An 11,185-nucleotide genomic window follows, 5' to 3' on the forward strand; every position below is an offset into this window, starting at 1 on the left:
GCTCGGGGGGGCGCAGGCAAAGCACCTTCGTGGCCCCCCCAGACCCCCTCCTCCCCCCCCCCCCCCCCCCCTCCCGGGGGGCCCGGCTCTCCACAGCCAGGGGGTCCCACTCCCTCCTGGGGGCTGCCGGTGAGGGGGAGCAGCCCCCCCCCCCCCCCCCCCTTTTAAATGCAAAAAACAAATTAATGAAGTGACTTTTTTTCTTTTTTTTTTTCTTTTTTTTTGTTTTTTTTTTTGAGGCAGTTTTGGGGCGGGGGGGGGGTTCAGCCCGGGGGGGGCGGGGAGCACTGCCCCCCCCCTTCCCCCCCCCCCCCCGCAGCGCAGACCTGAGGTACTTTGTCCTTCGTGTGTACAGATAAATTATATATAAAACTCACTTTGGATACGAGCTGTGGCCTGGCGTGTGGGGCGGGCGGCGGGAGGGGCGCACCGGGGGGGTCCCGGTCCCGGTGCCGAGCTCCTGGGGGGTGGGGGAGGTGGGGGGAAGGCCCAGGCAGGGCCCCGCGCTGCGGGCCGGGCTCTTCGGCCACGGGAAAACCGGAGCCCGGGGGTCCGGGGGGGGGGGGGGGGGGGGGGGGGGGGCGGGGTCACGGGAGACCCGGGGCGGGGGAGGCCGCGGTGGGAGTTAACGGATCCCCTCCCCCCCCCCCCGCCGCCCCGCGCGCCGCCCCGCCCCGCCCCGCCCCGCGCCCACGACACTTCCCGCGCGCGGGGCCGCGCACGCGCCGCAAAAAACCACACGGCTCCGCCCCGAGCCCGTACGCGCGCGCCGCCGCCCTGTGACGCCAGCGCGCCGGTGCCGTGCGTCCCTGCGTGCGCGGGCGCAGATCGCCATGGAGGCCTCGGCGGGCGGAGGGGCCGGCGGCGCGGCGGGGCGGCGCTGGTACTTCACCCGGGAGCAGCTGGACCGCAGCCCCTCGCGTCGCGCCGGGCTCGACCCCGACAAGGAGCTCTCGTACCGGCAGCAGGCGGCCAACCTCCTGCAGGACATGGGGCAGCGGCTCAACGTGTATCCGGCCGCGCTAGGCCGCGCGGCCTGCGCTTGGGTGCTGCCGCCGCCGCCGCCGCGGGGCGGGGAGCGGCGGGGCGGGTGGGGGGAGGGCGGCTGGCTTGGCCTGGGAGCGGGGAGAGAGACGGACTCGGCTGCGGGGAGAGCTAGGCCCGGCTGCGGGGAGGGCCGGAGTCGGCGGCGGCGAGCCGAGCGCGTTTCGGGTGCGGGGAGAGCCGGGCCCGGCCGCGGGGAGAGTGAGGCGGTTACGGGAGGAGGGACAGCTCTACCGGGGTGCGGGGAGGGCCAGGTCCGGCCCGGGAGCGGGGAGAGCCCGGCCTGGGAGCGCCACGCACATCTCCGCAGCGGGGAGAGCGAGGCCCGGCCCCGGTGGGGCGTTGGGGAGTTGAGGGCGCTGCTCAGAAGTCGTCGTCGGGGCTGTGCGTTTCCTTAACAACCCCATCAGCTCCCAGCTCACCATCAACACGGCCATTGTGTACATGCACCGCTTCTATATGGTGCAGTCCTTCACCCAGTTCCACAGGAACGTAAGTGTGCCGAGGGTCTGGTGGGGTGCGGGGCCCCGGGAACCCCCCAGTTCTGCTTCTACTGCTGCCTGGCAGCCAGTTTGGGGGTGGGTGACGTGGTGGGACTGACCCTGGGGAGCGGGTTCGGCAAGGGGAAGGGTTGTTTGTAGCTGTCAGTGGTCGCCACAGACCCTTTTCCCTCGTGGTGGTGTTTGGACTGGCGCAGGCTTTGTTTCCTAAAGGAACGTTGGGTTTAGGTGTGAGAACTAGCCTAATTTATCTGCTTGAGTCTTGAAATTACTAACTTAAACAAAAACTTGTTTTTTTTTCTCGGCAGTCGGTGGTACCAGCAGCTCTGTTCCTGGCGGCCAAGGTGGAGGAGCAGCCTCGTAAGCTGGAGCATGTAATCAAGGTAGCAAATGCCTGTCTGCACCACCAGGAAACTCCTCTAGACACCAAGAGCGAGGTAGGTGTCGAGAGGGGAGCGCTGGGCTCTGATGGGAGGAGCGGAGGCACGAGGACCGGGAATGGCAGAGGCCTCCTGCACCCTGCACCGCGTGGCCGCGGCGTCCCGTGAGAGCGGGGTCAGCAGGTCCCGCTCCCCAGAGCTGCTTGGCTTCTGGACAGCAGGAGGCTTTTCTGTCCCGCTCTGTGGCCACCTCTCCTCTGCCCTCCTCTGCTGTGCTGCTGCAAACATGACTGGGGTGTGCTGTGCAGCGTGGAGAGCTGCTGGGGAGGGCGTGGGTGTCGGCTGCTGCGACTGAGCCGTGTCTGTGGCGGAGCAGAAGGCGGTGTGTGCGTGCGGGGTCTGGGTCTGTTCCGTCCCCACACGTTCGGCGGTGGGTTTATGGAAAACCTTGCTGATTTTCCCCAGCTCTCGAGACAGCCCAGCTTGCCTGGAACTGAGCAGCCAACCCTGCTGGAAAGGGGCAGCTTTCTCCAGGAAAGCTGAAGGAAAAAACCAAAAATCAAGGCAGCCACTTCCTCTCCTGTGCTGCTCGTAGAGCCGTCCTGTCCTGTGCAGTGCGAGGGACCAGCACTGAGAGGGCCACTGTGGATCCCGAAGCACACCCCCCCCCAGCAGAAGCCCTAGCAAGGGAGCGGGTCCCCACCCCCCCAGCACTCTGCTTTCTCTTTTCTGGCAGCGAATCTCTGCCAGTTCCCCCAGCACAGAGCAGCAGAAAGATTCCCCGTTGCTCTTTTTTTTTTTTGCCTCCCTGAGAAAAGGGTGTTAGGAACGCGCAGGCTTTCTGCGGGGTGCCTCCTCGGGAGTAACCTGCCTGTCCTCTCAACCCCAGGCTTACCTGCAGCAAGCCCAAGACCTGGTCATTCTCGAGAGCATCATTCTGCAGACCCTGGGTGAGTCTTTGCAAGCGGCCGGGCTGCCCCACGAGTCCCCCAGCCAGGAGGGTCCCGCAGAGCGGCGAGCCGAGCCGCCCCGTCTTCTCCGCGGCTGGCCAGGGCGAGAGCAAGAGCCCAGGCAACAAACTCGTCGTTTTTCGCACCCACTCCTCCTTGTTTTCCTTTTACCATCAGTTTTTTCAGGTGTCAGGTTCAATGCTCAGACAAACGGAAGCGTGGAAGGGTGGCTCGTCTCTTTCCCCTCCCCCCCCAGCAGGTTTTGTACCTCTTGGACACCGGTCGCTGTCGGACTCGATCGTGCTCTGGTCCTGTGGCCAGGGAGCAGTTTGCCCTGAGAGATGTGTGACAAAACCTGGGTGGGAAGTTAATCCTCTGATCGGTTAGCTGAGCGTGGGAAAACAAGCAAACACACAGAACCCAGCAACTGTTTTTTGGGGTTTTTTTTTGAAAGTAAAAGCTGGAGCCTACGTTGAGGCCTGTGGCCGTTGGACGGGGGGTCCTGTTCCTTCCTCGGACGTCCTGCTCAGAGGTGTTTTACTGACGTGCCTTCCCTTGCAGGGGCAGCTGGTAGGCAGCGTCCTGCTCCCAAACACGCGGTAGTGACTCGCTTTGGGGTAAACCCCGCCGGTCCCTCGCTCACGAGGGGGCAGGAGGGGTCACACACGCGCTGTGCCTGAGCTGCCACCCCAGTCCTGCAGCGGCTCGCTTCTCCAGTTGCCTTTTTTTAACGTCCCTAGTCCTTCTAGAAGGTTCTGCATGGGGAAAACCCAAATCTGTCGCACACATGGAGCGACTTGAATATTTTTTTTTTTTTTTTTTTGTTTCTTTCAAACATCGTCCCCAAACTGAACAGGAAACCGAAGCGAGGATTCGGTTCAGTGTCTTTAGGGCTGGAGGCTCCTTCAAAGGGAAGACGTCTGCTTCCTCTTAGCCTTTTGGGTGACAGAAATTCCTCTGAGCAGATGCCATTGTCTTCTCCTTCCTCCCAGCTGCTGCGAGAGGCTTTGTCCTGCTATTTTTAAAACCCTTCGTAGTTCGGTTTGCAGTGAGGTCCTTCCAGCGCAGGAGCCGTTGAGCTGCTTGGAGGTCTGGCAGCAGCAGTGACCTTCGGGTTCTGCGACGGCAGAACTGGAGCCTTCTGGATGCAGGAAAACACGGGCTCCTTGTTCCCGCCGGCCTCGGAGCGGAGCGGGGGCTGTAGGAGGGAAGGGGAGGCGGCCCTGTCCCCCCCCCCCGGAGCTGGAAGGAGGGTCGCAGAGCCGTGGGGCTGCGCTGCTGCTTCCCTGACGGCCGCGTGTCTGTGTTCTTCCAGGGTTTGAGATCACCATCGACCACCCCCACACCCACGTGGTGAAGTGCACGCAGCTGGTGCGAGGTGAGCGGCGCCGGGTCCCCCTAACCTCAGCTCCCGTGGAAACACCTTGCGGTGTTCCTGCCCCAGGGCTCCCGGGCCCTCAGCCTCCTCGATAACCGCCACCCACGTCAGACGGAGGCGGTTGCGAGGGACCCACGCGACGGGACATCACACGAAGCTCTCGGAAGTACAGGAGTTCCTAAAATCTTCCCAGCCGTGGCGCAGAGTTGGTCAAACCGTGCTGGGTGTCTCGCTGGGTGTGGGGTGGCGAGAGGCCCGTGGTGCTTGGGGTAAAATGTGGTGATATTGTGAAATGTAGTAATATTTGTCAGGCCACGCGGACTAACGCCCCGCTTTCTCCTTCTGTCTTTCAGCCAGCAAGGACTTGGCACAAACTTCCTACTTCATGGCTACCAACAGGTTATTATTTTACAATTGATTCATGTTTTGACAGAGGGTCTTGGCTGGAGGAGAGGTGCTACTGGTGACCCCTGGGGTCAGCCCGCGAGCAGCTGGGGATGGTTCGGTCTGGTTCGGAAAGAGCAGGAGCCCTTTCTCCAGCGCGCTGCTGGTCAACAGGGGCTGGATGAGCGAGAGAGATGGGCTGCTCAGGAGCTTCCCTGCTTGCTTTTGGGGGGAGTGAGACAGTTGTGAGAGTTTAAAAACCAAAACAAAACCAAAACCCACCCAAACGAACCAAAAAGGCAGAGTGGAAATGAACACGTACGGTTTTACTTGCTTAGTCCCTAGGTGGGGGTGAGCTGTCACCGTGCAGATTGTCAGCAAATCGGGTCTGTACCCCAGAGAAGGCCGATGTGGAGCATAGAGGGAGGAAGAGGGTGGCTGGATGCAGGCCTGAGGCGTTACAAGAGAACGTGGCGGCCTCGCCTGGCCTCGCGACTGGGCAGACAGTCCTGTGAGCAGAGTCTTGGAAACAGAAGCAGCCCCTGGTCTGCTCACCCTGGGAGGTCTGGGTAGCTTCATCACTAGATCTTCGGTGTGAGGCTGAGACCAGCCCTTGTGTTGGGCCTCCCAACGGGTTTTTTTTCAACATTTAATTTCCTAGATTACCAGCTTCAGGCAGATCACGGGAGTTAACGTTGGGAGCAGACCGAGTCGTGGACAGGGAAAATCTTGTGTTTTTGTGAAAGAGCTCGCAGAAGTGAAAGTTGGGGAGAAAAAGATGGTTTAGGTGGTAGCAGAGGTGAAGCTTCGGAGTCAGGGAATGCTTCCAAGCCCTGGCCGAGCCGTGAGTGTGCGTGGCCTTGGGCAAGTCATTTCTCTCCTCTCTGCCTGTGAGAGGTGTTACCTGCTCACCTCCCCAGCGTGCTGGGAGAATTGTTTGTGGAAGGTGCTCTCTAGCTCCAAAGGGCACTGTGTGGGTTTCCTGCATAAACTGGTGCGAAGGGAAGGTGGTGGCAGTAATCTGTGGGTAAATGCATCCTTGAAACTTGTTTTATGCCTGCAGCCATCGTTGCAAAACCAAGGAATTGCCAGTTAAGGTTATAATGGAAAGAAATCCAGGCAGAAAGGAAGAAATGCAGCCAGGCGGCCTCAGTTTTGCCTTAGAGTGATGCCGTGAAATGCCTGATTAAGGTGTTTAATGATGGACTAGATTTATCAGGAGTAGCTACAGATGTTTAACTTCCTTCTGGCATCATTATGGGGCAGAGTTAAGGCTCTTTGTGCTCTTTAACTTCACTGCTTACCTTGGCAGCCTGGGTAAAGGCTCTGAACTCCCTGGGTTTGACTTCTTGGTTACGGATAAATACAGTATCCGTGAAAACAGCTTCAGACTTTTGGGCTGCAGATGCATAATCTCTGTCTCTCTCCGCATTGCATTGGTGGAAAAACATTTTAGTAGCCCGAGCCCGGCCAAGAAAGGCAGGTCATGCCATCCTGCAGGTCATGCCATCCTGCAGGTCATGCCATCCTGCAGGTCATGCCATCCTGCAGGTCATGCCATCCTGCAGCTGCATGGGGGTGCTCGGTGGCATCACACCCATCGGGGCCGGTTCGTGAGCGGGACAGCGGCACATCCTGCCCTCAGCTCGCTGTCGCCGGTTCTGAGCCTCAGTGACCCCGTGTTCCTGCGGGTAGAGAGTGGGACGCTCCGACTCCATCGGTCCCCCTGCTGTCGGTGCTCCCTAGACCTCTCGGCACTGGCCTCTGAGCTGGCCCGTGGCAAATTAATTCGCTAATGAGACCGCTCGCTGGGCGGCCAGGCTGCCTTGTAGCTGCTCCCGAGTCCCTCCAGCGTGTGACGCTATTCCCAGCTGAAGCTGCAGTGCTTTTCCTCGAAATAGTTTGGGAAAGACCAGGCCCTTCCTAACAGTTGCTCCTTGAACGCCGTCCCAGGAGTTGCCCTTGGAAGTGTCCCGAGTTTCTTCTCCGCCTGAGCAGCCCCGCGGCAGAGGCGGGGGCCGGCGGGTCCCTTTCCTCCCTCGGAGGAGGGCCCGAGCGGGGCGGCAGCGGTGCCTCCGGTTGCCGTGAGAGTCGCCTGGACCCACCTGACCTGCGGCAGAACGGGGCGAGGACCCGGCAAAGCGGTGGAGCGGGATAGAGACGCCCGTAACCGTAGGGTTGTACTGGGGGAGGAAGGGCAGGGCCGTCCCCACCATGTCCACCTCCTGTGCAGCGTCTGTTCAGTGGGCGATTGTGAGTGCTGAGGTTCAGGCTTGGGAGTTCATGGCTTTCTGTTTCTCTCTCCCTGCTGGTGACGTCAGCCTGCACCTGACCACCTTCAGCCTGCAGTACACCCCTCCCGTTGTGGCCTGCGTCTGTATCCACCTGGCTTGTAAGTGGTCCAACTGGGAGATCCCAGTCTCCACGGACGGGAAGCACTGGTGGGAATACGTTGATGGCACTGTAACTCTGGAGCTCTTAGATGGTAAGTTTTGGAGCGAGGTTTCCCCCCCAACAAGGCTCTTACACGTTATTTTTGGCATCTCTGTTCCTGGGTCTGCCATTCCAACCCGGCCACCGGCCAGTTTACGGGCTCCAGGACTTCAGGTCTTGCCAAGGTTTCCAGTGCAGCAGCTTCGATGGTACAACAGAGATGGCAAAAGGCACGCAGTGAGATGAGTTTGAATGCGGTCAGCGATGTTAGTGCTCAGTATTTCCCCTCCTGGAGTAGCTCCATCTCATCAGTAGCTCCATTCCTCAGCGAGTAGGGGGTTGCCCTGATGGACGAGCGCCGCTCTGCCCGCCTCTGACCCTCTGGCTTGGCTTTGTGTCTCCTCTGCAGAGCTGACTCACGAATTCCTGCAGATCCTTGAGAAAACTCCCAACCGGCTTAAACGTATCCGGAACTGGCGGGTAAGAATCTGCGTTGGGCCGCGGGGGGTTGCAGGAGAACACAAACAGGCTCTGATTTCTGCTGGGTGGCCTCTCCGGTATGACTGTGCCAGGCGGTGTCTGAAGGGCGCGTGTGTGTGTGTGTGTGGGGTGGAAATCGGAACACTCTGCGTCTGCAAAACGTCCCTTCAGTGCTCGGGTTCGGCTGCTCCGAGTTAACTCTGGAGGGACCTCGGCTTTTTTCAGCTGCTCTAGTAACTCCCGCTTCCAGGGGTTGGGCCTTTTCCCCCCCCCCAGGAGGGGTGGGGGCAAGCTGGATCTGTCTTGAAGTGAGAGCTTGCGCCGTAGCGGGCGAGCTGCTGGCTCTGGTGACAGCCCAAAGCGAGTGACCGGTCGCTGCTTTTCTTCCAGGCCTCCCAAGCAGCCAGGAAATCCAAGGCTGACGACCACGGGGAAGACGAGAGCCTGTCGGAGCAGACCATCCTCAACATGATCTCCAGGAACAACAGCTCGGACATGAACATCGCCGGGTTAATGAGTATGTCGACGTCCTCCACCGCTGGAGCGGGGCCGTCTCTGCCGGCCACGGCGGACTCACCCGGCGACCCGAGCGGTGCCGATATGGCCCAGCCCGATCACTGGCATCCTCCAGCCAAACTGGAGCTTGGCCAGAGCCACAACAGGACTAACGAGAGCTCGTCGGCCGCCGAGCATCCTTTACAGCAAGATGGCGCTGGTTATCAGAAGCCGAGCGGCAAGAACGCCCCCTCGGCCAAAGTGTCGCTCAAGGAGTACCGGGCCAAGCATGCCGAGGAGCTGGCGGCCCAGAAGCGGCAGCTGGAGAACATGGAGGCCAACGTTCGGTCTCAGTACGCCTACGCCGCGCAGAACCTCCTGGTCCAGCAGCAGCGGGAGAGGGAAGTCCAGCAGGACAGCAACCCCTCTCCCATCATCCTGAAAATCCCCATCGGTGGCTCCGAGAACCCCGAGCGCCCTCCCGGCCCCGAAAAGAGTGACAAAGCCTCGGCTCTGAAGCTGAGGATCCCCATGGCTGGTGGAGGTGGGGAGAGGCCGCCGCCTTCCAAGCCCGAGGAGATAAAAATGCGGATCAAGGTGCCGAGCGCCGCGGACAGGCACGGCCCCTCGGACGACGGCGGCGTCGGCGGCAAGAACCGGGAGTACAAGGAGAAACACAAGGGCCACTCGTCCAACCACCACCACCACCACCACAACCATCACTCGCACAAACACTTACACGCCCAGCTCGGCGCCGGCCCCAGCGGCGCGGCCAACAAGCGCCCGGGAGACTCTAAGCACGGCGGCCAGGCGGGCGCCGGCCCCCACAAGAGCTACGGTCCCCTCGCCTCGTCCCGCAAGAGGCCGATGCCGGAGGAGGCGGCGGCCGCGGCCCCGGCCCACGAGCACCAGCCCAAAGTCAGCAAAGTCTCCAAAGGCCCCGGCGTGCCCTTCCCGTACCCCCACCTGCCCGGGCACGGCTCGGAGGTGGCCAGCCTTCCCTTACCCCTGGCCAGCAAAGCCCGGGGCACCCACAGCAAATCGGACAAGGGGCCCCCGGGGGCCAACGGGCACAACGCCAGCCAGGCCAGTGACTACCAGGATACGGTCAATATGCTGCACTCGCTGCTGAGCGCCCAGGGCATGCAGCCCACCCAGCCCCCTGCCTTCGAGTTCCACTCGTACGGCGAGCTCTTGAACCCCCGCGCTTCCACCAGCTCCAGAGCTGCCGCCAACACGGACAAGCCCCGACCGCCCCCCCTGCCCTCAGAACCGCCCCCCCCGCTCCCCCCGCTCCCCAAGTAAACAAAAAACAAAACCTTTTTACTACTGAGCCCAAGCCCAACCCTGGGCTGCCCCTGCGGGGGCGCGAAAGGGCTTGTTCGATCTCCACTGCCTCACGAAGAACTATTTTATTATATTATAACTTTTATTATTGGTATTTAGAGCGCGGAGTTGTTAAAGCTGTGAAAGGATAAAAACCCTTTCTCTGTTCCTTGCTCCCTCCCCCATCGACTTCCAGTTAGTGGTGGGCTCCGTCCCTGCTAGAACTGAAGCCCCCTCTGGGGAACACGCAGTGTGGGGGGGCCCGGGGGGGTATTTAAAATATGTCACAGAAAATTTAAGACGTTTTACAAATAATTTAAACAGTAACTTATATCTTAGTGTTTCGTTCGTTTTAATTTTTGTGGTGCTGCGGGGGGAAGTTCCCCGGTGAGGGTTCGGGGCGGCTCGTCAGGGGGTTCCACTCGAGCTGTTGGTGATGGAAAGTGGGTTCAGGGGGTTTTGGGGGGGATGGAGGGGAGGAAGCGGCGTGAGGGAAGGGCAGGGACCAGAGGGGGCTGGGGGGGGGTGAGGGAGCCTCAGCTGGGTGATGGGGGCCGCTCTACCTGCCGAGGGTGCGTTCTCCGTGCTCCGAAGGCTGCTCTAGTTTTGGGATCCCTCGCTCTCCTCCTGCAGATCCCCCCGGGGGTTTCAGGGGCTTTTGGTGGCGTTGCAGGGCGGCTGGTGTGGAACAGCCAGGGGGAGGGGATGGGTCGAGGGCCTCCCCCCCCCGGAGCTGCTTTTTGAGGGGAGAGTCTGGAGGAGCTGCCGGTGGCTGGCAGGGCCGAGCGGGGCCGAGCGAGGGGTTTGGACGTGGGGTCGGAGGTCCCAGGTGCTGGGAGCTGCTGGGTCCTGCCGCGGGCGGTGCCGCCGGCGCGTGTGGAGCCGGGTGTCGGCGTGAAACGCGTGGGTGGCTTCGGTCCGCGGCTGCTGAGGGGCAGAGGAGCAGCGTGTTCCCGGCTGGGGACGCGGGATGAGACCCTGATGGTGGTCACTGTGCCTGGGGGCAGCTTTTCCAGGGGATCCTGTCTGCGTGTGGCTGTTGGCAGCCGAGCTGGCGGCAGCTTTTACCGCAACCTCAACCCCGGGCCGGGGCAGCCACCTGAGTTTTGGTTCAATGTTATGGAAAAAAAAAACCCAAAAAAACAATTTCCTTTGTTCTGAGACTTTCCTTTTCCAACCTTCAATAAATGTACTGTCTCCATATGGTTTTGTGACGCTCTTGTCCTCCATCCAGCTTGGTTTTAAGAGCGATCGGTGCTGCTGACCCTCGTCACCCACCCCCTGCGGTGTTGGGGATGGGTTTTGGGTTTTGGGCTCCTGGCAAAGGCCTGGCCCTGGCTTCCCCCCACCCCTTTTGGAGCCTCTCTTGGGGGCTGGGTGCTCCCGGGTTGTTGGGCTTTGCAGTGAATCGCTCGTTCTGCCCTTTCCGTTAATCAGCGGGGAGCAATGTTGGGCTTCAGCTGCTCCCGGGAAACCGGGAGGGGATGGGGTAGAGCCAGGGGGGGCCTCTCGGTCCCTGGCTGGTGCCCTGGGCCCAAGCCGGTGTCCCTGGGGCTACCGGGAGCTTCTGCCTTCCCGGAGCCAAAGCACGGAGCCGCTCGGGCCTGGCGAACGCACGGACGCCCCCGGCCCCGCCGCGCCCACGTGTCGGCTTCCCGCCGCGCCGCCCTCACGTGACACCCGCGAGCACAGCTTGTCCCTGCGGAGTGATGGCGGGCTCGGCCAACCGCGTGAGGCACCGCCCCCGCGCCCGTCTCGGATTGGCGGGCGGGCGGGCCAGTGGGGGGGCGGGGCGGGGCGTGCGGTGAGGCAGCA

General features: G+C 61.6%; 1 protein-coding gene across 1 annotated transcript; it reads left to right on the forward strand.

Annotated features, from left to right (window-relative positions):
• The first annotated feature begins 833 nt into the window (after positions 1-833).
• CCNT1 (cyclin T1) lies at positions 834-9,710 on the forward strand. The gene is made up of 9 exons (XM_086478603.1): positions 834-1,009; positions 1,455-1,536; positions 1,853-1,981; positions 2,814-2,874; positions 4,190-4,252; positions 4,606-4,651; positions 6,958-7,121; positions 7,479-7,549; positions 7,940-9,710. Exons 1-9 carry the CDS (start codon positions 834-836, stop codon positions 9,347-9,349), a joined length of 2,202 nt encoding a protein of 733 aa, XP_086334729.1. The 3' UTR covers positions 9,350-9,710.
• Positions 9,711-11,185: the final 1,475 nt, after the last annotated feature.

The sequence above is a fragment of the Leptosomus discolor genome, chromosome 27 (genome assembly GCF_034619465.1).
Source record: "Leptosomus discolor isolate bLepDis1 chromosome 27, bLepDis1.hap2, whole genome shotgun sequence".
Classification (NCBI taxonomy): domain Eukaryota; kingdom Metazoa; phylum Chordata; class Aves; order Leptosomiformes; family Leptosomidae; genus Leptosomus; species Leptosomus discolor.

What these genes read in the sequence shown, in the direction of transcription:
- CCNT1 (XM_086478603.1), top strand. Translation starts at nt 834, where the DNA reads ATGGAGGCCTCGGCGGGCGGAGGGGCCGGCGGCGCGGCGGGGCGGCGC. An exon ending in ATGGGGCAGCGGCTCAACGT is followed by an intron (nt 1,010 to 1,454) that starts GTATCCGGCCGC and finishes CAACCCCATCAG; the next exon opens with CTCCCAGCTCACCATCAACA. An exon ending in AACTCTGGAGCTCTTAGATG is followed by an intron (nt 7,122 to 7,478) that starts GTAAGTTTTGGA and finishes TCTCCTCTGCAG; the next exon opens with AGCTGACTCACGAATTCCTG.